The sequence below is a fragment of the Triturus cristatus genome, chromosome 4_2 (assembly GCF_964204655.1).
Source record: "Triturus cristatus chromosome 4_2, aTriCri1.1, whole genome shotgun sequence".
Taxonomy (NCBI): domain Eukaryota; kingdom Metazoa; phylum Chordata; class Amphibia; order Caudata; family Salamandridae; genus Triturus; species Triturus cristatus.
In genome coordinates, this window is record NC_140586.1 from 351,249,495 (window position 1) to 351,276,223 (window position 26,729).

Here is a 26,729-nt window from a genome sequence, read left to right on the forward strand (position 1 = left end):
CTGTGAAATGCCAAAAACAAAGTGACAGTGAGTAAAACAACTGTACCTAAGAGACCTATGAGGAGACTGCAGAAGAAGAGTGAGAGGTAGACACCAAACTCATTCCAGGACACCAAGAGAGTTAGCAATGTGAACCACAACAACTTTAGAGTAATAATTAAACCCTAAGAGGACCCTTGCCACAATAACACTGGTTACTAAATGAACCCAGGATTATAGGTAAACTAACAAACTAACCATAAGAAATAACTATGACAGAGAGAAGCACCAATTGGATTCAGAACAATATTGCCCGAGTGAAGTTCAAGTCAACATCAAAAATTCTGCAACACCACCAACTCTATGGATGAACTTAAAAGGATCACATTTTCACTGTACTGAACTAACAAACTTAGCTGCAACATAAGTCTGAAATAAAATGATCAACAAATCAAGTTCTGGGAGAATGGATCACTTGTCCTGTGCTATCAGGGTCTAGGATCTTAGGAGTCTGTATAAGAAAACCCTCATATGAGTACACAGGTCGGTGGCGGTGTATCTTGATTCTCCGCCTTCGTGTACTTTCACAGCATCTTCATTGGGTATCTTTTTGTTAGTATGCTGTCCTCCACCTGGAGGTAGACCAACTGATATTACAGTAGCGTCCAGGTATCAAAAAAGGGAGAGGGATGTGCAAAGTGCTCAAAAGTGGTGAGGTTAAAATTCCCTACTCAACTCTAAAAGCTACAAAAGAATTTTAATGAGAACAAGAGTGGAGTGGGAAATTAAAATGAAAGTGATGTAGTTATAGACAGAGTTAATAGTCTATTACATCAGTGGCTAAGGTCTGTGAATAAGGTCGACATGTTTCAGCCTCCTCGTGTATTATTGAGGCTTTCGTCAGGACCAAAAAGTGAAAAGGGGGCCCGTTCTGCCGCCTTTTGGTGTGTGATCAAGTAATCACAATTACCGGGACACGGCGATCAGAGTCAGCACAAGCAGTGCGTGATGAAGAACCGGAACAGGTTTCTTGATCTCTGAAGTCCCGAGGAAGCTCATACAAGACATTGAGCAAGAGCCAACAACTCTTCGAAAGAAATATAATTGTGATTACTTGATCACACACCAAAAGGCGGCAGAACGGGAATCAATCTTTCAGGCTTGGCCCACGTACCTGCTGGAGGTCGCCGCTGCTGCCCTGCCTTGCTGCATTTTCACCGCTGCCCCTGGGATCCACACGCTGTGTGTCTCCCCTGCTGCCGCCATTACATCTCGCGGCCGTGAGCAGGGGGAGACTACAGCTCCCAGCCTCCCTAGCGCCCGCTGACATCATCTACGCGCCCGGAGGCGCTTAAAAGTTTACGGCTCCCTCGGTGGAGCGGGAATCAATCTTTCAGGCTTGGCCCACGTACCTGCTGGAGGTCGCCGCTGCTGCCCTGCCTTGCTGCATTTTCACCGCTGTCCCTGGGATCCACACGCTGTGTGTCTCCCCTGCTGCCGCCATTACATCTCGCGGCCGTGAGCAGGGGGAGACTACAGCTCCCAGCCTCCCTAGCGCCCGCTGACATCATCTACGCGCCCGGAGGCTAAGCCCGGGCAAAGGGCGGGCCCTCTGTGGCCCTCAGTGGTCTCCTGTGGTCGGGCGGGCCATCTCCCCTTCGCCATTGATTGCACAGGTAAAAATATCCAATATGGGGAAACGCACGACCATGCCTGCTCATGTAGACCCTGTCGTACCCATCGAGCAGCCTACTTCGTTTGATACTTTGTTGGCTAATGCTTTAACCATGGTAACCAATGAAATTGCTGACACCGAAAGAAGGATGTCCATAGGATTACCAAATATTACTCCCCTATGTTCTCAATCCCCTAAGACTGCACCAAATTCGGGGCTCCCGCTCTCCCCCACAGTAATGGTTATTAAACCCACACTTCAAACTGATATACTAACCTCTATTACTGGAGTCATTAGTTCGGTTACTAACCTTGTTACTGACCATTTAGTGGAACCCGAAATGGATAAAGCACCATGCACTAACAAAACAACAAGGGAAAAACGCAAGAGAGGCCCTGTGAAAAGCGCTATAAACAAAAGAAAGCAACCAAGCCGCCGTATAAACCAACCTACTCCACAGAGCATGTGGAATAAAGTTAAAGACTGCGAAATAGTCGCACCAATTGTCATTGAGGATTTTCCGTCTCCATCATTACCAGTGAACGATGGTGTTGAGAAACTCTCTGTTTATACTTGCCGAACACAGTCTTCAGCTCTGGATAAAGCCACCTGTGAGGACTTTATGTTGCAACCTGAGGGCACTGATAATTCTACCAGTACACAGACTGAGTTCTTTGATAGAAATATTCAACCTAAACCCAATGGCAATTTGATTGAAACTATCGTGGACACAATTTTTAAACAAGTTGAAGTTCAAATAGCCAAACAATTTAATATCATTTTTAAGAGACTTGATAAAATCGAAAACCTTGTAAAAAAAGAGGAAACTAAAAGGAAAGGTATTATTAGTATAGACACCCTCCGGGGAGAGAAATTCATGGATAAGCTAGAATCACTATGTAATGACCTGAGGGAGAGGGGTTCGGCAGTCATCACAGACCCTGGCCATAGTAAGATTAAAGGCCCTATCATAGCTAAAACTGCGCCCTCTAATAGCAGCCTAGCCAATACCCCACCTGTACGGACTATTGCTCCAACACATGACCCCTCCGAGGTGGCAGGATCAGTAACGGCCAGAACTGTAAGTTCAAATGTTATGGCCACTACTGCTCCTTTAGCTACCCCATTGATTAGGACAGGTAATATCCTGGATGGCGTAACTAATAAAGGAGGCGTACTTGAAAGAAATAGAGCTATTAATAATTTAGGGCCGCCGCTCCACCTACCCCCAGAAGCCTGCCCATATGTTTTGGTTCTAGCAGGTGTCCCTGCCCTTAAAGAAGGTCAAAGTGAGTCATGGGCACAACTACACAACAAATGCATAGATTGGCTGACCAAACACAAAGGAGCAAGATGGGACATTTCTAATGAGATCATATCAACCCGTCGGGTGAGCTGGGTGGGCCAACAATACAAAAATATCAGTGGAGACTGTATTGTGATCAATTTTAGACATCCAAATTCCGTAAGATTCTTTATGGATACACATAATACTCACGCCAGCTTGTCCACTGCTATAACCCTTCTTCCATTGGGTTATTTTTATAGGCCCCCCCATAGACTACCCCAACCAGTTTCTACTACCTTTCCTCTATCTAATAGATTTTCCGCCCTATCTGATTGCTTGCAAAGTGAGAATTCGAGTCTAATCCCATGGATAAATGCGGTAGAAAGGAGCCTTGTGAGCATCAATTATGGTCACCTATTCTCAAACCCCGACCAGATTGCCTGCTCCCATAAAAATTTAGTGAGAAGGGCACTCTACCAACATTTCCATAATGAGAGGGAAAGAGTGGACACACTGAAACAATCCACAATAAACTACTTAATGATCCGGGAATTACATACTGAATCTTTGATGTTACCCCAGCCCTATTTACGAAAAAAAATGGGCAGGTGGAACAGGATTTTATTATTTAGATTCAGGGACAGGAGCATTGTAAATCTTATCTGCTTCCCACTGGGCTACACTAAAAATCTGTCAAAATTAAACTGCCCTTGTGACCTTGGTGGTACTCAGAGTATGCTCCACTTTATTTTTGGCTGCGGGTTTTACAGGAAATATACAAAGTATTACCTAATCCCTTATTGCAGGAAATACAATCTGACTGATCACAATCATGCTTTTAGACACTTTTTAATGCTTGAATCAGATGAATTAATTTTTAGAGTTACTGGCTTCCTCAATGCAATTGTACGTTCACGCAGGTCTTTGAAAATCGAGTAATTTTATTTTGTATCTTGCACATCCAAACCTAATTTACATACATTTAATGCTTTGCATCTGTTTACATATGCATTTTTGCACTTTGAAGCCTAATTTGCACAAACTTAACGTACTATACTAGTTTACATATGCATTTTGCACTTTAAGGCCTAATATGTATAAACATAATGCAACATGTCTGCCTTGCTCCTATAAAACCAGAGGTTACATCTCAGCATATTTTTATATTTTGTATGTATATGCATAGCTTAGTAAGAAAGTATATTTGTATTTTATTTGTTGTTTTTGTAAGTCATATTTTTTGTTACCTATTATAAATAGTGGCCCGAAATTGAAGTATCAAACTGTGTATTTTAACTTGGATCTTGTGCTTTTATGGATGATCTTTTGAAATCCGAATAAAGTCTATTTGAATTGAATTGAATACATCACTTTCATTTTAATTTCCCACTCCACTCTTGTTCTCATTAAAATTCTTTTGTAGCTTTTAGAGTTGAGTAGGGAATTTTAACCTCACCACTTTTGAGCACTTTGCACATCCCTCTCCCTTTTTTGATACCTGGACGCTACTGTAATATCAGTTGGTCTACCTCCAGGTGGAGGACAGCATACTAACAAAAAGATACCCAATGAAGATGCTGTGAAAGTACACGAAGGCGGAGAATCAAGATACACCGCCACCGACCTGTGTACTCATATGAGGGTTTTCTTATACAGACTCCTAAGATCCTAGACCCTGATAGCACAGGACAAGTGATCCATTCTCCCAGAACTTGATTTTTTGCATTACCATTGGAAGCCGGATGGATCGCTGCTTCTCATTCCCTCCCCATTGATATTTACATAAAATGATCAACAACACAACATATTAGGTCTGGTTCTATAAAAAAAAAAGGTTGACATATACTTCTCCAGACTTTCATTTACATTTAGATAACATTTCTGACAGTTTTGGAATTCACAAAGAAAATTAGGAGTACTCCAGATAAACTGATAGTCACAGTAGTTCTGAAATTCTTATGTGAAATACAGGTTACTCGAATGTAAAAGCATTTTTGCATTCATACACCTATGTGTATATTTATGGATGCATAAAATGTGCCACCCAGGTGCCATTGCACTTGCTAACTTCATTTCCTTTTTCCCAACTGGGAAATTCTTGCTGCCTGTAGAGTTACCCATTTTCCGAAACAAATGTTTCCCTACCGTTTACCTCTTGATATTGGTTTAAGCCTGCTCTTCACATGAGTAAATCTTCAGTCTTATCAGGGTGGGGATCTCCCTGTAAAATCTTTGTGAGCACTCACAAACTTGATAAATGGTGGTTTTTTATAGATTTAAGCAGACACCCATCACCATTCACAGCACATCTGTTGTAATCTATTCTTATTACAGCAAGTTACTTATAGTTATTTACTCATTATGATAGGCTTGCTCCTATTTTCCAAACCCTGGACTCTACCATTTCCCTCCTGCATTCCAATCTCCCTTCCTCTTCTCTCTCCCCTTCTTTGTTATTGATTTGGAACATTCCTTTCTGTCAACTGTCACCATGGAAAATTATAGTGACACAGCCAACTGGCCCTAGGAGTAAATGGCATCACACTTAATATTACACAATAACACCAAATATTGCACGATACTTGAAAGAGCAAAACGCCTCTCGGAATTGTTTTTGTACGAGAAAGTGCGCAAATAACTTGCATCTGGAGTATTGTGCCATTTCAAATTTTGTTGCTTTCAAAAGCGCAGTAAGAGCACATATATGTGCTAAGTCATAGCCATGTGCCTGTCAGCCGCTGAGTGACAGCTAGGGCAAATGGTTTCTTTTATGGGTTGTCTGTACTTTTATAGTTTTCTCTGTTCTCGCAGTTTAACCCACTCTAGTTAGAGTTTGGGAAAGCATTGTGTTTACACTGACTGGAGCTCCACCGAGGCAAAGCTCAGACCTGGAGACCATTCGCCAAAGAGTGCTTGGTCACACTGATGGTCATCTTGCCCTAGTGAGGACGAGTGACAATCACCCATTTTCCCTGCATGCAAGGTGTGGTGAACATGAATAGGGAACATGTAGACTGGCCCCCATAAGCAGGAGACCATGTCTTTTTTGTTTAGAGAAAACTGTTGTTTGGGAGTTTGTTTTCTCACACCACATATCTCTAACATTGAAGAAACAGGAAGCCTTTTACCCTGGTAGAGAGAATATATGGCGTGTTGTAAGAATTACTGTTTAAATAATTTGATGACATTTCTGAGAGCTTGATGACACTTTTTCCTCTGAAGAAAATCTCCTTGGTCTATATCTAGCGTAGATAGGCTAGTGGCTGGACTGGCTTCAACGTGGTGATGGTCAGATTGACAGCCAGCTTAGAAGAAAATTCTGTTAAACCTTTTCCAGATTGTTGCCATTGAGAAGCCAGTCATTTAGAGAAGGATACATATATATTTTCTGTTTCCTTAGATGTGCTGCAAATACTGCTATACACCGGGAGAAGCTTCATGTGAGTAATCGGGTTGTTGGTTTAGTAGGGTGGAAACCCTGCTTAAGCAACACTCTCTGTCATGGTGAATCACTAACTTCACTATATCAACATATACCTCTGGTAGCATGGCACAAAAGAAATCAGGCTTAGCTTAGAGGCAATGTGTAAAATATTTGTGCAGCACACAAACAGTAATAAGGTGAAAACACAACACAAGAAAAATCCCACCTTTCGAAAAATAGAGTATTTTTTCATAAAATATTTGACACCAAAATGACAAAAATCCAATCAGAAGAGAGAAAGTTAAGAATTTTCAAAGTTCAACTTAAAAACTAACACTTTATTTATCAAAATGCCAACTGTGGACATCTATGTTATGTTATGTTATGTTATCTTTAATTTATACAGCGCGCAGCTACTCGAAAGTGTCCCGGCGCTAGCTACGGAAAAGAGAAAGAAGAAAGGCACACCAATCAGACTAAAAAAGCAAAGTTTTTAATTTTCTTTTAAACAAAAGAGGGTCCTGGGTAGCCCGAAGCGCTACAGGCAACTGATTCCAGGCTAAGCCCGCTTTACGAACAAAGGAGTTCCCACCCAGTCTTTGTCGATTAAACCTGGGGATCTGGACCAAAAGCTGAGCAGACGAACGCAGCTGTCTCCCTGGTATGTAAAAGGCAAACCTCTTACGCAGATAAATGGGACCCAGACCATAAAGGGCCCGATGGGCAATGGATAGCATTTTGAATTACAAACGAGATTCGACTGGGAGCCAGTGCAAGGAGCGCAGATGAGTACGAACACTAAGCCTAGGACATAAGCCCAGGAGAAGCCTGGCCGCCGAATTTTGAACAACTTGCAGTTTCTTAACTAAAAATCCCGGGCTGCCAACCAAAAGGGCGTTGGCATAGTCCAAACGGGAAAGAATAAGGGCACGAACCACAGTTTCTTTAGCCTTACCAGGTAGAAAAGGAAGAAACTTCCGCAAGGTTTTGAGAATACCAAAACAAGCACCGGCCAGCTTCTTCACTGGAGTTGCAAAATTCAAGTTCTCCCCGAACCAGACGCCAAGATATTTTACCGCGCCTTTACCAGTGGTAGGACGAGGGAAACTCAGAGGCCAAAACCTATCTCTAAACCCAGAAGAAAAGGAGCCATAGAAGAGAACTTCAGATTTGCCTTCATTGCATTTCAATTGGGCATTTGCCAGCCAATGAAAGACTGACGACAGGCAATGTTGCTCAGCCATAACCGAGTCATCATCCCGACTCCAAAAAAATAGGAGCTGAGTATCGTCAGCATAGGCCATCACTCTCGCCCCCAATGACTCCGCGAGATAAACCAGCAGAGTCATATAGATGTTAAATAACAAGGGGATAAGGGATGAACCCTGCGGCACACCCGTAGTCATTTGCAGTTGCACGGAGGCGCATGGGGGGATCCAGACCTGCTGTGACCTACCCTCCAAAAAAGACCTGAGCCACTGCAAGGCAGAACCAGCGATGCCAATTTCAGAGAGACGATCCAGGAGCAAAGAATGGGGCACGGTGTCGAAAGCAGCTGAGAGATCTAACATCACCAAGGCCGCTTTCCCACCGACATCCAAACAGTCACGGATCGCCTCTGTCACCTCAAGCAGGGCTAACTCCGCGCTATGAGAAGCACGGAAACCGGATTGGGCCGGGTGAAGCAAACCCGAGCTCTCAATAAAGTTAGTAAGTTGGGCCGCAACCACTCTCTCGCACACTTTCGCCAGGCTAGGCAAGAGTGAGTTAGGGCGATAATTCTCAGGAAGAAGAGGGCCAAGAGATGTCTTCTTAAGGAGGGGAAGAATCAGCGCCTGCTTCCATGCAAGCGGAACATGCGCCTCAAGCAGCGATTTATTAATCATATGATTAACTTCTAAGTTGATGGTGTCTGCCACATCAGACAGCAGTCTGGCAGCGCATGGATCTTTCGGCGATCCCGACTTTAAAGCCCTAAGAATCTTAAAAGAGCCAGGGAGATCAATTGGACTAAATGCAGAAAAGGAGGGAGCCAGATTTTCCCTTGACCTCACCACCATGGCACCATCAATCTTCGGGAGAGTCAGAAACGTCTCTTGGATGCTAACTATTTTATCCCTAAAAAAGTAAGCCAGGGAGTTGCACCAGGTCTCCGAGGAAGGTGTCACTACCACTTGGGCAGTAGGCATCAAGAAATTCTGTACAATGGCAAAAATTTCTTTTGAGTTGTTATTGGCCCTCTCAATGCGGTCAGAGTAGTACCGCCCTTTGGCCTCTCCGAGGGCCGTATAGTACAATTTTTGTTTGGTTCTAAGGGCACATTAAGCAATGGCACAATATCCACTGGAGCGCCAAGCTCTCTCCAGTAATTTACACTCATGTTTTAAAATCCTCAGCTCAGGGGTAAACCAAGGCTTAGAGGGGGACTCTCTCCTCATCTTTCGTTGACTTGGAACAGACAAAATCTCAATCGAACTTGTGAGCCAGTCGGCAAACTGGGACACATTATCCTCCAGGTCCCCCTGAAAGGAGGGGCGGGAGGTTGCCAGAGAGCTACTAAGCCGCCCAGGGTCCACTTTCCTAATAACTGGAGGACGATAACGGTTAGCAGTGCGACAGGGATGTTTAATGTCCCAAGAAAAAAATAAGGGAAAATGATCTGACCAAGCAACTGGCCTTGGCTTCACCACTAAAATAGAAAAATTGGAGCAGATGATATCCAAGGTATGCCCGCCCAAATGGGTGGGATCCATAACCCATTGGGAAAGGTTAGCCAGATTAAGGAGATCCAGAAACACCGCAGAATCAGTCAGCTCCATGTGATCAAGATGGAGATTAATGTAGCCAAGAAGCACATACTTCGAGAAATGCTGAGCACGCTCGGCCAGAGCATCCTCACAGGTCTCCAGGAAAGCCCTGGCTGAACCAGGTGGTCGAAAAATCAGGGAACCCTCCAAAGTGAAATGGGCCGATAATTGCAATTGGAAGTTCAAAACCTTGCAGTCTCCCCAAAGAGTGCAAGATTCACTGAGAAGGGCCCAGCAATCCCTGTACAAAATGGCCAGGCACCCCGCCTCTACCAACAGGGCGGTCCAGCCGAAAGATTTTAAAGCCGACTGGGGTTGCCAAGGCCACGATCGGATTACAAAAGGCATCAAGCCAAGTCTCGGTAATGAACAAAAGGTCTAGGTCATTATCTGTAATCAGATCCGCCACATCCACATAGTGCTTTTTTAACGATCTAGCATTAATGAGGCAGGCACTAATGATCCCAGGGTTAACTAAATCAGCAGGCCTATCCATCGACAGGGGCTCCGGTGTTAACAGGAATCCAAAGACTCCACAAATATAGTTTGTCATAGAGCCTCCCCACTTACCACTATGTGAGGGGCAGGGACTGGGTCTAAGCGATTTCAAAAAAATCGCCGGAACCGTGGATAACGTTTGTAGCCCCAGCGTTTAGACCAGCAGAATGGCTCGCCCTGCGTACTGACTTAGCGCTGACGGGCGCAGACGGGCTTGCCTTAGGCGTGCCTTCAGCGCGCCACCGGCGCGCCCGCTGCACGTTCGTCCAGACGTCATTTAAATAGGGAGTGGCTAAGGCCGGCATGCAGCGTGCAACAACTGGGACGCTGACCGTGAGCAGCGCGGGTCACGTCCAAGATGGCGGCTGTCCCTCCAAACCTCCCACAAAAGCGCCAGAGAGGCCAGAATGTTCGCCCTATTTATTTAATGCCTAAAAGAGTCTCGCAAGGGAGATCCAACCAGCAATTTCCTACTTGTTTTAAAAAAAGATTCAAGGCACTGCAATTTCAAATAAAATAACACAATTTCCCCCCAATTCCCACTATTGCACCAATAAAATGCTTTTCAAATAAAAAGGTGAGCCAAAACAAATTGCCTCTTTCCAAGCGCAGCGCGACCGGACTAACCCACTTAAATAGGGTTTGCCTAAGGTCGGCATGCAACGTGCAACAACTGTCTAGTCGTGTGAGACCGGCTCAAAGTAGAAAAATATGGCCGACCACAATGGAACGGGGGTCTATGCAAGAAGTGGATTGGCCCCGGTCACCCCTAACCTTCAAACTTAAAAGAAATTTCTTGGAAAAGTGAGAAGGTACAGTTAAGCAGGGGCAAGGGTGCAGGTGATGTCCGAGGAGCAGGCTTCATCATTGGGGAGCCGCTGGACAAAAGCACACTGAAGATTTTTAAGATTAGACTTAGGGCCTGATTTAGATATGGGCGGACAGTCCGTGGGTTCATCATGGGGATAAAGTAAATTACTCTGTCCGCATGGTGGAGATGCACCCCACCTAATTCATAAATGACCGCCAAGCCGGTGGCCAGTTAGAAAGGCACTGGCAGGAACTACCATCACGATGATTCTTGTCAATGCATTTTGCTGCAGAGCTGACAGCAATAAGACCAGTCTCTCAAAACCAATGGAGACAATGAATTGCCTAAGTGTTGTACCACCTCTCACTCTAGAAGGCACAATTGACAGATGTAAATAAACAAATCAAACTGAGCTGACGTTGCAAACCTAGGAGGAGGAGTAGGATCATTGAACAAGGGTGACAACTATCAAATAAAGCAACAAAGGCCAGCCACTATGCAGGACCACAAATCCATGAAGCAAGGGATACCCATTAAAAGGATGCAGTAAACAAGGCACACTACAAATAAAAGAGGCCTTGTAAACTAAGGGCCATATTTATGAAAAAGTGGTGCAGCTGAGAACAGCAAGTCACTGGCAAATGGCAGGAATGTGCCATATTTATGGCAATGCAGCGCATTCATGTCCTCTCCCCTACACACAATAGGTTGCCTAGCACCAACGCAGGCACCCTTGCAAAAAAACAATCCTGAAAGACTTTTTCCTCTTCCTATATGTGCTGCAGAATTCAGCTCACATAGAAAGAGGAAAAAACAAGGAGAAATAAAGACATATCTCCTTGTTACACTTCTCCTGGGGAGGCACATCTTTTTGGTGCATTCCCAGGTTTACCTGTTCTTGTAAATCTGGGAATGTGTCAAAATTCATGGATGTTGCATGGGAATACCCACGCAACACCCATGGAAACTCCTCCCTGGTGCAGAGTAATGCAAACGCAGTGATTTCCGAAAAAGTGGTGCAGCTGAGAACAGCAAGTCACTGGCAAATGGCAGGAATGTGCCATATTTATGGCAATGCAGCGCATTCATGTCCTTTCCCCTACACACAATAGGTTGCCTAGCACCAACGCAGGCACCCTTGCACAAAAACAATCCTGAAAGGCTTTTTCCTCTTCCTATATGTGCTGCAGAATTCAGCACACATAGAAAGAGGAAAAAACAAGGAGAAATAAAGACATTTATCCTTGTTTCACTGTTCTTGTAAATCTGGGAATGTGTCAAAATTCATGGATGTTGCATGGGAATACCCACGCAACACCCATGGAAACTCCTCCCTGGTGCAGAGTAATGCAAACACAGTGATTTCTGCTGCTTTACATTACTCAAGATTTAAGAAGCCACACAGGGCCATGCAAGGTGGCATTGTGTGGGTTCATAAATCTCATTTTTCATTTTTGTCGCTCTTGCACCACATTGAGGGGTGCAAGAGTGACACAATTCCACTAGTAAATATGCCCCTAAGTCATCTGTCAAGATATTAGGAATGACAAGATACTAGCAATGCATGAATTCAAGGTGCCAGCACCCAATGAACTCTGAGTGGCTGCCAAAAATAGAAGGGATGAGAAAAACAAACATAGAAAGCCACGGATAAAAAAAACAAGCATTAGCAAAGCCAATAGGTCGCGACTTTGCGAACTATTGGAACTGTCAATGGTTTTAGCTATGCTGCACAGCATCCCTGATAGTGTGCCACATGACTAGAGGATGCAAAAGTATAATAATAATTATTTTGTAGGTGCACGCCTAGAAAATGATGCAGATGTTTTTTGTTTCTTTTTAAGTTGGATTGGTAACTAAAAAGGAAAAAAACGCAAGTTTAAAAAAAAAAAAGTGGGTGGAGTGTGGAAGCAATGCAGGGAAGGGCAGTGGGGGGAGCAATGAGGGTGGGGGCTGATGTATCAGCTCCTTCAGGGGCGAAAGTAACATGGGGGCTGGAAAGGAAGCCGAAGCAACACAGGGGAGCACTGTAAAGTTAATTCACTATCAGTGGAGGGTTAATGCATCCCTGCTCCAGGGAACGGCCAAACTCATGAGGCGGAAGTAAAGCCCACACAAGCCATCCAATAAGAAGCAACCAAAAATGAGTGACATTGAAGTCAACCAATGGGAGGCAACAGGCGGACTCTAAACCTACTGTAAAATAACAATATGTCTCGCAACAAATCCCTGGGCAAGACCTAAAAGAGTATTGGAGGCCTTTGGGGAGCAGACCAAGAGCTTTTCTTCCCCTTGAGAGCGAAGGGCTGGGAGGACCATTTAAAAGGATGGTTTAATCTCTGGAGCTTAAATTAGAGGTACTTCAGACACAGTGAGGAACATGAAGCCAGCATGCCACCCGAGAGCCAGCCAAACCTAAAAAACTTTCGCATCCCACAGACCTGACGAGAAACCACGACCCCGGCGGCACATTTGCGTCTGAATTTCCAGATGTTTTTTTAAGTGAGAAAAATGGTGAAAGAAATAGGCATTGCTGCGGGGCGACGTTTAAGCCGACGTTTGTGACGACTGCGTCTGTGCACACAAACAACATGAAACGCGATATTGTTAATTCATTCACGAAACGGGAGAAACTTTTGTGCACTCTGCCGCCTCGCTTTGCAGCAAAGTCAATAATTACCTTGCACCCCACGCCACACACAGAGATAAAACAAAAAGCTTTATGCAGGGGGAGTGGAGGTGTCAGTGAGGGGTGACCTCTGTATTGTAGCGTCCTGTGTGCCTGGTGTTGATTTGTGGATTTTCTTAGCAGGAAGAGTTACTCATTCACTCCCCTTTATTTTACGCCATCCTTACTTCCCCATGGGAAGGGGAAGGAACACGCACGGTGGTTATAGTCAAAGGAGAAGGATAGTTTTCAGCAACGAAATCTGGTATTCCCTCAGTTACTCATTAAAGGGACATCAGACGAGCAGTGATTGGAAGACCCGCCACCCTACACCAAACACTGTGCAGCCCAACACACACAATAGGGTGATGGGCTGGAAACCCCCCCATTGTTTGCAGGCCAGGGGGCACCCCCTGTATCTATGCTGGGTCAGCGAGGGGGGGAGTTTGGCCTTCTCCCCCTCTCAGAGTTGAAGGGCGTGAGTCAGGCTGCGCTCTCACGTCACAGTGCAGATTGCCTGGCCACATAATGACGTCACCAGCCTTCATGTCACAGAGCCATTCAGGATAGAATGCAAAAAAGTTTTTTTCGCTAAGTGAAGGCGGAAATAGATGGCTGAGCGAAAGGACTGTCAAGCTATCCACATACACAGGTGGTGAACAAATAACAACGCACACCCATAACCCCCTCGAATCATAACAAGGTACTGGATTAACGTCATCTGTTTGGCGCCCTGCAGATTAACCACCCTCTTGTTTACATTTCTATTGGTCCATGCACTTAAGACAATTTAGTTTAGAAATAATGAACCAATCAGGAAATCAGTTGAAGGCGCGCACTCTAATAGTATATAAAACAAGCATTGGCCGCGCGGCCGTAAAAGCGAAAGTGATCCCGATCAAAGTGAAATTGGTCGCGATCGCAAGGACGCGCTCTGTGGTAAGCACGCGAGTGGTGCGCCCGCAGCAGTGATCGCACTGGAAGGGAGGCAGATGGCGACTGCGCGCATGCACGCTCGCGTGAACGCAAGCGTTAGGCCAGCGAGGTCTGGTAGCACTTTGAAAACCCGTATACAAAATGTCTCACAGGGCAGCGCATGCGCTGGCTCAGGCGAGACCTAAAACACATGGAGTTAATAAATAAGAAACCCTCTAAAATCAGGATGCACTAAATTCAATTAGGTCAGTCTCTATATGCCCAAAGGCAAAGTACAGCCAAGGGGGAACTTCAACATTGTAGCATTGGAATATCAGCAATTAACCTCGCTCATCAAACTAGCCAATAAAAAAACAAGAGAGAAACTTAAATATTTCTTCGTCGCTAAACAAAGTGAACTGCAGAGCCTAGAACCTATCCGCAATATATAGCATTTAGTCAACTGGATATTTAATAAAATCATCAAATTGGAAGCAGTGGTTAATATTGCATCAATTATTGTGGCTATTGGTGTATGAAGGCAAGGACAGAACATATCAATCAGTTATTAAAATATCAAGACATAAAGAAGAAAGCGACTTACCCAAGATCATACACCAATTGTCTGTGAGGTACAAGGCTACTCACCAGGAAACCAAAAGCGATTATCTTCAATATGCATTCAAGTGAGAACAGCATTGTGAATGCGATGTTCAGATATTTCAATGCCAGCTCATAGGTATAGGGAGCAGAATAATACTGTTAGAAGGAGAAAAAAGATACAATCAGACCACATGCACCAGCCAAATCCATCAGTTTGAATAACAATACCACATTGTTGAACAGGCCTACACAGTGAGGCTTGTTCTCATCTAAAAGAGATCACCAAAACTACTTAGAAACATTATGAAAGAAGCAATCTAAAATTGCCAAACCATTAACAACCACTCTACCCAATCCAGGACGACACTGCTCAACCCCCCCAGAAAAATAACCCATATGACTGGCCACCTATTGAAGACAATATATTTTTGCTACCTAATCAATTAAATGAAAATGCAAATTACCTGTAACTGCAGTTACCCTGCTTTGATATTTTTCATAGCGTCATCTGTTTGAATTTTTCCCTATTGTGGGGCTGGGAATCGTATGTAACAAATATTGAACAGCAGTGGTGACATTCACTTTAACACTGCTCAAAGGACAGCATCCTGTATTACCTTATGGGTCACACTAGCGGGAAGACCTTTGCAAAGAAGAGTGGAAGTTCTCTTTATCCCATGAATATCCCACTTATTGATATTTAAAAAGCTGCAATAGCAGGAACAAATTCATTGCATTACGCCCTGGCTATGCAGGCAAGATCACAGACAACCATGGTAGAGGGAGTGCTGAGAAACGTTTTCCAATAAGCCTCAATCCATTGTCTGCTTTTTTAGCAGCTCTCTATTAGTATTTCAAGCACTAAATCTAGGAAATATGCAATCCACTGCAGAAAAAGATATGGAGATCTATTTAAACTTTTTCAGAATTCGGATCTTTTACAATTTTTCATGCAGTTCTCTCTATTCCCCTTTCTTTTTTATCAACACGTTATTTATGGGTTTTTAATAGGGATCCAGGGTGATTATAGCTTTGAATTGTGACAAGTTTGGTGCACCATCAATGAAGGAAGAGTTACTTACCTTCGGTAACGATGTATCTGGTAGATACACAGTCTAGCCGCAGATTCCTTAACTTAGAATATCCCCCAGGTGGCAGACTGGATCCGCAAAATCTTTTTTCCCCAGCCATACCACTGCACGTCGGGAGGTGGTGCCGCCCGGCTCCGTCCTGACGTCGTCCATGGAAGTGACGTCAATGGAGCCATATAAGCCCCTTCCAGCGTGCTGATGTCAGTTTTTCGTCTTTTCCACGTCCTAACGCGGTTCTGGGAAGTGATACCTCGGGCCTGTTTTTGTTATCTTTAGGGCTTCTCCATGCTTTTTGCATCAGAAACAGTGTGTTCGATGCCTGCAGGCTTCAAATCGTGCCGGTCTTGCTCACGGCAGATGTTAGCGACAGACCCGTACGAGATATGTATGTGGTGCTTGGGCGAGCACCACGACTCCGTGGAGTGCAACGCCTGCCGAAAGCTGCGGCCAAAATCCCTGTGGGAATGCCGCATGAAGTTGCTGTCTGCCCGGATGTCCCAAACGGAACCCTCGCGACGCCGGTCTCCTTCTCCAGCGGAGGCCTCCGCGCTGGGCCAGTCCTCACGGGAGGACGTTCCTGTGAGGGGCAGATCCCGGGACAGTTGTTGTCGTTCGCCTACCTCAGGTAAGCATAGACGGAAGTCGCGGAAGTCATTGGCTTCGCATCAACATGACGTCGGTTCCCACAGCTCCCGGTCTTTGCCGGACTGGGTCCCCCGGGAGTCGAACCCTGCATACCCCCCATTTCCGGGTGCTGGGGTGACACACACTCAGATGGAGGACTACTGCAAGGCCCTGCAGTCTTTTCTTGCTTTTGCCCCCCCTCCCTGGTGCGCCTTCAGGCCCCACAGGTGGGGACGGGACTCAGGTCGGGACTCCGCCGGCGAGTTTACCCTCGGCGCCGACCGAGTGCCGCGACGTCGGGACACAGGCCGGAGGGGCATCCCACCACGTCTAGCCCTTCCACAGCGCCGTCACACAGCCTTCCGAGGCTCCCTACGGAACCAAAATGGGCTATTTGCCAAAAAAGGTGAGTAACCTGCCCCTAGGAGTAATGTAGGGGTAGAATGAGTCTTCTCCTGCCCCACCCCACTGACGGAATCCCTAAGCAAATCAGCGGATCTGTGGAGCCCCACACCTCAGAACCGCTTTACTAGCTCACATTGCCCCCACATATCAAAATATGTGCCCCGCTTGCCACAACCCCTCCAGCAAAGGGCAGAAGCCCCAGTCATGGCATGTAAATGCACTGAGGTAAAGTACCACCTGTTGAGAACTTTGTAGGGGTTACCTTTGTGTTGAAGGCAAATAGATGTCCTAGCAGCCCGCATCCAAAGTCGCTGCCAGATCTTATTCGCTTTGGCGTTCCGAGACTGTGGTTGCGAAGCTATGAAAGGCCACAAACGGCAATGTAAAAGCGAGTATTACCCTTCTTTGGATAACCTTGGGCAAACAATTGCTCAAGGGGTGTTTTAGCCCTGCTCATCCTTTTCTCGGCCAATTCTGTGCTCACCCAGTAAAAAAGTTGGGTGAGGCGGAACTCTTCTACCTTAGATGGCTGGAAGAGTTGTCTACATGCATGTCTGTCTTGTGTGGTCCCGTCCCGATACAGGTCATCCAGTAGAGGGGGCACTCCTTCTCTCCAATCATCGAAAGTAGTATCCATTATGCCCGGTGGGAACATTGTAGCAGTCTAAAACTGGTTTATTTTGTCCCAAAGCCTAAGGAGGGTGGCAGTAGCATAGAGGGGCTTGTGTGGGGCCGGAAATTGACAGGGTATCAACCACATGATGTGGTTGAGGGTAATGGGGTAACAACCCTCAAGAAGCACCAAGGGTTTAATGTAGCTAAAACAGTCCTAATCCAAGACAGATTGGGCTTTGGCGGCGTGAATGCAATATTCTATGTTGGGAAACCCCAATCCCCGTGCGCCTATAAAGAATCTGCTTGGTACTCTTGGTGTGGAATTGTGCCATACAAGCTGGAGTAGCTGTTTCTGAGTTTGAAGTATGATCTCAGTGGGTATCCATAGGGGCAGTGTGTGAGTGACCTAAAATAAATGGGGGTGGTAGTTCATTTTGATATTATTAATGCGGCCAAGACGTGAGATTACGAGTCTCTCCTCATCTATATAAGTCTTAGCAAAGCGCTTCCAGCACAAGCAGGATATTACTAGCATATAAAGTGCGGGTGGAATTTTTGAGCATGATTCCCAGGCAAAGAAGAGGCGTCATGCAAGAAACCTGAAGCAGTCAGTAAGCTACAAGAAGCTACAGTAGTGTCCTCTACTCCTATACCAGTAGATTTTTCATAATTAATACGAAAGCCTGAGGCCGCTTCATATTGTTGCAACTCACTCAGTAGGGGTGGAAGAGACATAGCAGGGCATTTGAGGAAGCACAAAATGTCATTGTAGAAGAGCGCTGGTTTATACTGCTCTACTTCCACCCCTTTAATCTCTGGGTTAGATTATAAGCGGTATATTAGGGGCTCGATGGTAAGTGCGAAGATAAGCGAGACACAGGATACCCTTGCTGGTGCCTCTGTGTAGCGATATTGGAGCGGATAGGGCACCATTGACCCTGAGGCCATACCTCAGCAAGTAAGTTATCACATGGGGGCCCAGTCCAGTCCTCGAAAGGACAGCCTGGAGGAACTGCCAGTCCACCTGATTAAATGCCTTCTCCGTGTCAAGCGAGAGAAGGACAGTTGTGGTATGCATAAGCTCTGCCATGTCTATAACGTTTACTACCAGTTGGATATTATCCCTAGCCTGTCTATTACTTATAAATTCCAAATGACAACTGAGCAGGATGGCCAATCTGCATGTATCCTGGAAACCAAGATAGAGGTGAATATTTTTATATCAAAGTAGGGTAATGTAATGGGGCGATGGGACGAGAGGGCAGAGAGAACCTTACCCAGTTTCAACAGTAGGGTAACCGTTGATTCCAATATGGTTGGTGTCACCATTTTAGTCTGTAGGAAGGAGTTGTAGACCCTAGACAGCTGTTTCATGAGTAATTTGCAGTACTCTTTGATACCGAAAACTCGTTGCAGCCTGAGGTCTTATTGGCTTTTAATTGTAGTATAGCTTCTCCTGTGTGATGGGATCCTCCAGCTCCTGAAGGAGTGTGGGGTCTATGTGAGGGAAGGCAGAGCCTGGCAGGTAACTGTCACAAGTGTTGGCAGAGAGGGGTTGGGTACAGTATAGTGTAGAGTAATAAGACGTAAATAGGACGAAAAGGATATTCGATGTATCTGTGTGAATATTGCAATAATCGTCCCCAGTAGAGGAAATATGATTCCTCATTTGCTTCAATCGCAGCTTATAGGTCAGTTGCCTATTAGCCTTGTCTCCTTTCTCATAGTATCTGTGCTTGACGTAAAGCAGCTTCGGAGCTGCATCAGAAATTTACATCTGCTCCAATTCTCCACACAACTCCCTATAGACCTTAGGGAGCCCCGTAGTTTTCTCTAGGACCTCGAGCATGGCTAGGCGATCCTCTAGGTCTGCCTTTTTACCTTTGGCCACTTTGGTAAAACTTTGGTGTACTTTATCAAGTTCCCTCGTAGTACCACCTTGGCGGATCCTGAACAGCAATTTAATTGAAGCACCGCAAGGGAGGCAAACCTTGAGGAAGGGCACTCAGACATTTCAGGAGGAACACAGGGGTGTGATCAGACATGGTCTGGGTGCCCATGGTGGCTGAGAGAGAATGCACGACTGAAGGGACTGGGAAACAAAAAAGAGAATCGATCCCTGTGTGTGTGTTGTGCAATAGAAGGTGTTACCCCTCTCCTCCCGTGGGTCTCTCGCCATAAGTCCAGTAGATGTAAGTCTAACATCCCTTGGGTTAGGGACACAGGAACCTAGTGTGTGTTGTAGCATGCCACCGAACAGTACACCTCTGGTTTCAGGATCATATTAAAATCTCCTCTAATATCTAGACCACCTGTGGCAAAGTGTGCTATTTGTGGAAGCAATGAAACTCATTCTTGTGCGTACTGGGACCAAAAATGGAGAAGAAACTGAAGAGGCATGTACCTATATGGGCTCTTGTGCTGACTGCCCTACTTTCTTCATCCACCTACGTGGAATCCAGAGTGATGGGTAGACTGTGACTGAACAAGAGTGCCACTCCCTTAGTTTTAGTGTGACTTACAAAGGCAATTGAAGTGGGTACCAGTAGGAATAAAGTTGTCTGGCATCTGGCTGTAGGAGGTGTGTTTCGCTTGAATCATGGCTACATCCACCTCCTTAGTGTTGAGCCATTTTAGTGGTGCCTTGGTTTTCATCTGGGAGTTTAGGCCCTGCACATTTAGTGAATCTATATTGAGTTGGTGCATAGTCTAGTGGGAGGGAGAGCTAAAATCTCAACAGTGCCAACATCAATATGTATGTAGGAGGGCCCTGAATCAGAATTGCACATCCAACTACCTCCCGCAAATGCACAGCAACCCTCTCATGTTCGCTTAAGGAATGTGCATACACCCAGGGAAAACATGGGATACAAAACAACATAAAGAGAAGGAGAACCAACCAAGAAGAAAAACATGACACCTCAAAAGCAAATCAATGAATATCACTATGTGTCAGCAGGGAGCCAGGCAGCATCTGCCATCACATTTACTTGGGTAATCTCTTGGTCATTTTCCGTAGACTCTATTGCCATGCGGTTGCATTTGGTGAACTCAGAGCCTCTGGTGGCTCCCCGCCCTCCGCAGCAGAGGGGGTGATATGCAGCAAAACGTGGGCCTCGTTTTGCGTCCGTACCACAACATGCTTTTTATCGATGATAAAGATCAGATGCATAGGGAAGCCACAGCAGTAGAGGATTTTATTCTCTGGCAGATAGTGTAATTCATATCTGAAGTGTCGTTTAGCTAAAGTCTGAAAAGAGATGTCTTGGAACAGTGAGACCGTATCACCTCGAAACATTATAGAGTCCAAGGTCCAGGCTGCTTTCAGTATTACTTCCTTGATGGATAGAAGTTTCTGTTGGTTTCTCCCCTAGTAAAAATAAGGTTTTCTTACCTGTATGGAGTGGTCCTCGTTTTCTTTTACAAATGAATTTGCCGACGAGGTTGGGGTGGTGATGAGGAGTGCTGCAGGGACCTTGAGCATTTTGTAGAGGTTTTAGTGAACTTTGGTTGTACCAGAATCACTGGCGGAGCACAACAGCAACGGACAACAGACTTGAGCAAAACAGTGGAACTGCCTATAGCTTCCTGTGGCGGTCTCATGGAGCCGTAGGACGCTGCGCTCTCTCCTGTGAATTTCTCCAAGAGAGAGTTCAACTTTTTAAGTATCTGTGCCTTTGCCCCAGTAATGATGGCATCTACAGAACATGCCTGCATGTGACGTTTGTGCATACTCCATTTGTGCGTACCTGTGTAGTCTGCGTTCTCCATCCACTTTGATGCAGGTGGCCGGAGAGTGGCAAACATTTCATCCGATACACCATTTGTAACCACGTGTGGCAGCCATTTTCAGAGTATAGACTTTCGGTTTGACAAGCTTAATTTACGGAAGCGGTCTGTTGGATTTGAGTCATTGCACCTTTTCATCAGACGACACCGCACCCTGCTGCCATTTTGGTGCATACTCTAAAACCCCCTTTTGCTGCATACTCGTTTGTGAGAACTATGGGGCATATTATCAAGACAGGCGATAAAATTATCGCCGCTTTAGCGGCAGAAAACTGACGCTAAAACGGCGATAATGGGCTTGATATTATGCTCTATGGAATTCCAATTGAAGCCCATGTTAGATGTGAAGGACATCTAACATGGGCTTCAATTGGAATTCCATAGAGCATATTATCAAGCCCATTATCGCCGTTTTAGCGGCAGTTTTCTGCCGCTAAAGCGGCGATAATTTTATCGCCTGTCTTGATAATATGCCCCTATGTTCTCTGTTCATGTTGGTGCGGGTGTTCGGTGAGTAACATAGCTTTTGTCAGGCGCTCTTTATCGTCAGATGTAACCGCAAGTGGCGGTCACTTCAGTGCTGTATTCTTCGTGTTTTTCGAGGGCCGGTTGCTTCATACTATCACGTTCTACAGTGTTCAAGAGAATCCAGCGCGTATTCCCAACTTTGATACGCACACCATGACTTTACATTATCAGCAAGTTTTGTGCATTTGCCAGTGGTGATACGCACACCTTTTCATAGCACTTTCATAATTTTTTGTTTGAGACTTGGCGGTACCTTTATAAGTTTCTCTCTTGGGTTTCCTTGGTTATATGCTGGTATTACTTTGGGTTAATATGTCAGCTTTGCAAATTGCAGTGGTATTACCCCCAGGTTTCTTATCACAAACCGGTCCTCCACCAGCTCCGTCGGAAGATTGGATCTTAATCTTTGAAAGCTACTTAGATGCTTTGGATGGGCAGGAGTTTAGCCCAAAGAGAAATAAAGCATTTTTACTTAGCACGTTGAGCAAAGAAGGTCAATACGTATTTAGGTATTTGCTGCAAGCTTTGCAAACCAACGGACAACCTGTGCCGGATGAATGTAAAGAGGCAGTTTGTAAATTGGAGACACGGTACACTAAGGAAGAGAATCTGGTCATGAATTGTTACACATTTTATGCCCCACATCAAAGGAATGAGGAATACATAGATGAGTTTATAGCTAGATTGAGGGAGTTGTCCATTAAGTGCAAGTTTGGCTTCTTGACTGATGAATCGATTAGAAACCAATTGACTGTTCAATGTAACCACAAAATAATCCAAGAAAAACTTTGGGCAGTGAAGAACCCTTCTTTGAAAACTGCTATTGAGTTACTCAAAGTTGTCGAACAATCTGAATGTTGCATGAAAGAATTGGAAAGGTGTAATTGTGGGCATGAGGTGGTGAAAGTACCTGAGAACAGAATGTTTGAGGGATTTGAGTGTGGTGGTGATGAGGAAACAAGTGGTGTAGCTGTTGTTAAAAGTAAAAACAGGGTTAAAAAGTGAGCAGCACACGCTAAGCCAAGTTCCATGGTGTGCAACAGGTGCGGGAGTAATGGGCATTCTGCAGATGTAAAGTTTTGCTTTGCAACAACCAAAGAAAATCGGCAACCTTTGACCAAATATTCTGGATGACCAGATGATACCTCTGGAAATGGTGAAGAACCTAAATATTACATTTGTCAAATATTGTTCCTCTGTGCATCCAGTTACTATGGTGATCTAGAGTTACTGGTTCCGCTTTGTAACCCCAAGGTGAACCATCAAATTCCAATACTTTTTCTGAGGAGTAACAGGAGATCAATAGAGAATTACTTAAATGGACTACCCAGCAATTCTGGGTAACCCTAACAGCAACTTTGGCTCTTCATTCCCTCCAGTGAAAACCAACAGCTCTGTCCTTTTGGCAAGCAACTTTCAACACACAATATCCTGAAACATTTTGCAGATATAATCTATCATGTACCATGCTCACCATGATGACACACTTGCTCCAAACTTCACCAATAAGAAAGCCATCCCATTCATCATCCAATACAAGCATTTTTCAACATCATGGCTTTAGAAAAAGACTTAAGATTTTTCTATATCTATACTGGTCATCCTATTGTAGTGGCACATCCTACTTTAACTCTTGTCTTCTACTCAATGTAAAAACACATTAATGGGAGAAGCATTTGCTTTACCAGCAAACTTAACAATAATAATAATACATTTTGCTCTCATCTCACCTTCATCATTAGCACCACAGTGTTGAGAGCAATCATAGCCATGATCGTATACTCGAAAGAAGGTGAAACAACAAAATGCCAAACCCGGTATTGAAAAGTGTGACGGTTCTGAGGCATGTAGCGGGTCAGTGGTTTGGCACTGATGGCAAAATCGATACATGCTCTCTGGTGAGAAAAGAAAAAAGAGAAAATATCCAGTCAAGATACAATTAACAAAAATGAATAATACTATGAATACACTTGCTCTTTACTGCAATAGGAAGCAAAGGTTACATACCTGTAATCATAGTAATCCCAGTTCTCCACAATGGGAGTAGGGGAGTCCTCATTTAAGTCATAAGCACTGAACTGCCTCACTCCTGTGTGGGATCTTGCAGAGCTTTCAACAATAATAAATATATATTACCAGAAAAAAACAAAGGTTATAGGGATGTTACAGGTAGGCTCAGATTTCACTCATACAAAACCAGTGAAATTCAGCAGTTGTAGTTACCTGAGCTAACTGTTACTTACACCCCCGCAATGCACTTCTTATGACCTCACATATCACCGCCCACATGACATGATCAGTGGCATCACTGATGGCATCACTGATGACATCTCAAATGACATCACTGATGATATCATCTAGTGAGTGTAAGTGTTTCTTAAAAGTTTCTGAAACCTAAAGATATACAATAATCTACACCATAAATTAAATTACTATTCTTTCTGTACTACTAATGAGTGATACTGTTTCTAACATATGTCATCTGAGTGGCTTTCTAAATGTATCAGTGTGTCAGTGGGTGTCTAAGTAGTGGTATGGCTGTGTGAGTGGGTATGTGAGCTGCTGTATGGATCTGTCACTGGTTGTGTGAGCGGCTGTAAAGATCTGTCAGTGGGTATGTGAGTGGCTTTACGGATCTGTGCTTTTGTGGGTGTGTGATTGGGTATGTGAGTGGTTGTATGGGTGTGTGAGTAGTATGGGTGTGTGAGTGGTTGTATGGGTGGGTGTGGGTAGTTGTATGGGTATGTGAGTAGGTGTCTGAGTAGCTGTGAGGGTGTGTGAGTGGTTGTATGGGTGGGTGATTGGGTGCGTGAGTGGTAGTATGGGTGGGTGAGAGTTGTTTGGGTATATGAGTGGTTGTTTGGGTGTGTAAGTGGGAGTGGTTATATAGGCCTGTGAGTGGTTTTGTGGGTGTGTAAGGCGGTCTGTGAATGGTTGTGTGGGTGTGTCAGTGGTTGTATGGCTCCAAAGGTGGGTATATGAGTGGTTGTGTGAGTGTGTGTGTGTGTGAGTATGCATGTGAGTGGTTGTGTGGTTGTGTGAGTGCTTGTTTGGGTTTGAGTGGATGTGTGAGTGTGTGAAGTGGGTGTGTGAGTGGTTCTGTGGATGATGTAATCAGTGATACCTTTGAGATGTCATCAGTGATGCTACTGACCATATCATTACTGATGTAATATGTGTGGTCATACAAAGTGTATTGCAGGGGGCATAAGTTATAATTAGCTCAGGTAACTATAGCTGCTGAATTTCACTTGTTTTAGACAAGTGAAATCTGAGCCTAGCTATAACTTCCCTGTAGCCTTTGTTTTTTTAGTGAATTTTTAAGGTTTAAAAAAAAAAAATCCTTACTATGTCAGTGTAATCTTTGTTTTTTTTCAGTGAATTGCTACCGTTGTTTAATGTTATTTCCTAACTATAATGTCCCTGAAAACTTTGTTTTTTTTGTGAATTTCTAAGGTTTTTAAAATGTTATTTCCTAACTGTAACCTTTGAGAGTTTGTGTGTGAGTGGCTGTATTGGTCGATGAGCAGGTGTGTGACTGACTGCAGGGGTCTGTGAGTGGGTGTGTGGGTGGCTGTATGGGTCTGTGAGTTAGTGTTTAGTGGCAACATAGGTCAGTGACTGGGTGTGAGTGGCTGTATGGATCTGTGAGTGGGTGTGTGGGTAGCTGTGTGGGTGTGTGACTAGTTTTGTGAGTGGCCATATGGGTCTGAGTGGGTGTGTGGTTGGCTGTATGGGTCTGTGGATGGGTGTGTGAGTAGCTGTATGGATCTGTAAGTGTGTGTGAATAGCTGTATGAATCTGTAAGTGTATGTGTGAGCGGCTGTTTGGGTGTGTGTGTGTGGCTGTGTGTGTAGTTTTCTGGGTGTGTGAGTGGCTTATGGGTCTGTGAGTGGGTGTGTGTTCTTATGTGGGTATGTGAGTGGGTGTCTGAGTGGCTGTATGGGTCTGTGAGTTAGTGGTTTTGTGGGTAGGTGAGTGGGTGTGTGAGTAAGTGGCTGTATGGGTGTATGACTGGGTGTGTGAGTAGCAGGGTGGGTCTATAAGTATATATGAGAGTAGCTGAATGGGTGTGTGAGTGGGTGTCTGGGTATCAGTGTGGGTGTGTCAGTAACTGTGTGAGTTACTAGGCCAGAAAAAAATCTCACCTGCCCCTTTATCCAACAATAGTCCACAATTTTTCACAAAATGTCTACCCAACTGGAGTACTTTCTACTGGTTAATAAGTAAGTACTACCTAGTTGTTTAATAACTAGTACATATTCTACACTATAGCTGCATAAAAGACCACAAGGTAATGTCTCCAGTGGCCTTGTGTGCATGTAAGCAATGTGATTGTTTCTTGAGTGTGTTGATCCACAAATATGTGATAACATGAATCCTTGTCTAAAAATGAGACTACAATGAGGGGAATCTCCATCAAAAAAGGGTACTTCCTCCTAACTATATGATGTAAGTGCTTCTTTATTTGGTGGAGGTGTCCTCAAAATTCCTCTGCATCAAGAACTCATCACCAAGATTGGAGGGAAACATGCTGGGAGGCCTTTAGGTGAGCTGTCCATGAAAGTGGGAAAAGGTGGGAAGACCTCTGTATACTACTAAGGAAAACGGGGCAGGGCAAACAGGCGGACCTTGCAGATGGTTTTGGGCATTTGGATACTCAGGGTAATTAAAAGGGAGAACCATGGACTCTGCTCTCAAGACAAGAAGCAAACCACTCCTCACAGTCACTTCAGATCAGAATGTGTTCCAATAGATCAACGATGCATTCAGCTTCATTAAGGATTTCAGATTATTTTTCAACATGGAATATGAGTAGAAACATACTTGCTTTGCCTTTGCCAAGCACAGGAAGTTAGGATCATGTGTGCTTTACAGAAGAGGAGCTTCAACTGGGGCACCTGCTGTGTTTAAAATTGTAAGTGCTTCACATTGAACCTTAATTTCTGTGAAATGAGCATCAGGATCATAACGGAACCTAAGTTTTTCCAAGAACAGTCCACAGCTTT

The 26,729-nt window shown here is 44.6% G+C and overlaps 1 protein-coding gene across 1 annotated transcript in view; it reads right to left on the reverse strand.

Moving 5' to 3' along the window:
* CACNA1E (calcium voltage-gated channel subunit alpha1 E) overlaps positions 1–26,729 on the reverse strand; it is a 1,399,715-nt gene that overhangs the window by 245,488 nt on the left and 1,127,498 nt on the right. The window contains exons 30-31 of the mRNA XM_085601759.1: positions 23,451–23,615; positions 14,714–14,824 (exon numbers count right to left, since the gene is read on the reverse strand). Coding sequence (XP_085457885.1) covers positions 14,714–14,824; positions 23,451–23,615 — 276 coding nt within the window. The remainder of the gene's footprint in view (positions 1–14,713; positions 14,825–23,450; positions 23,616–26,729) is intronic.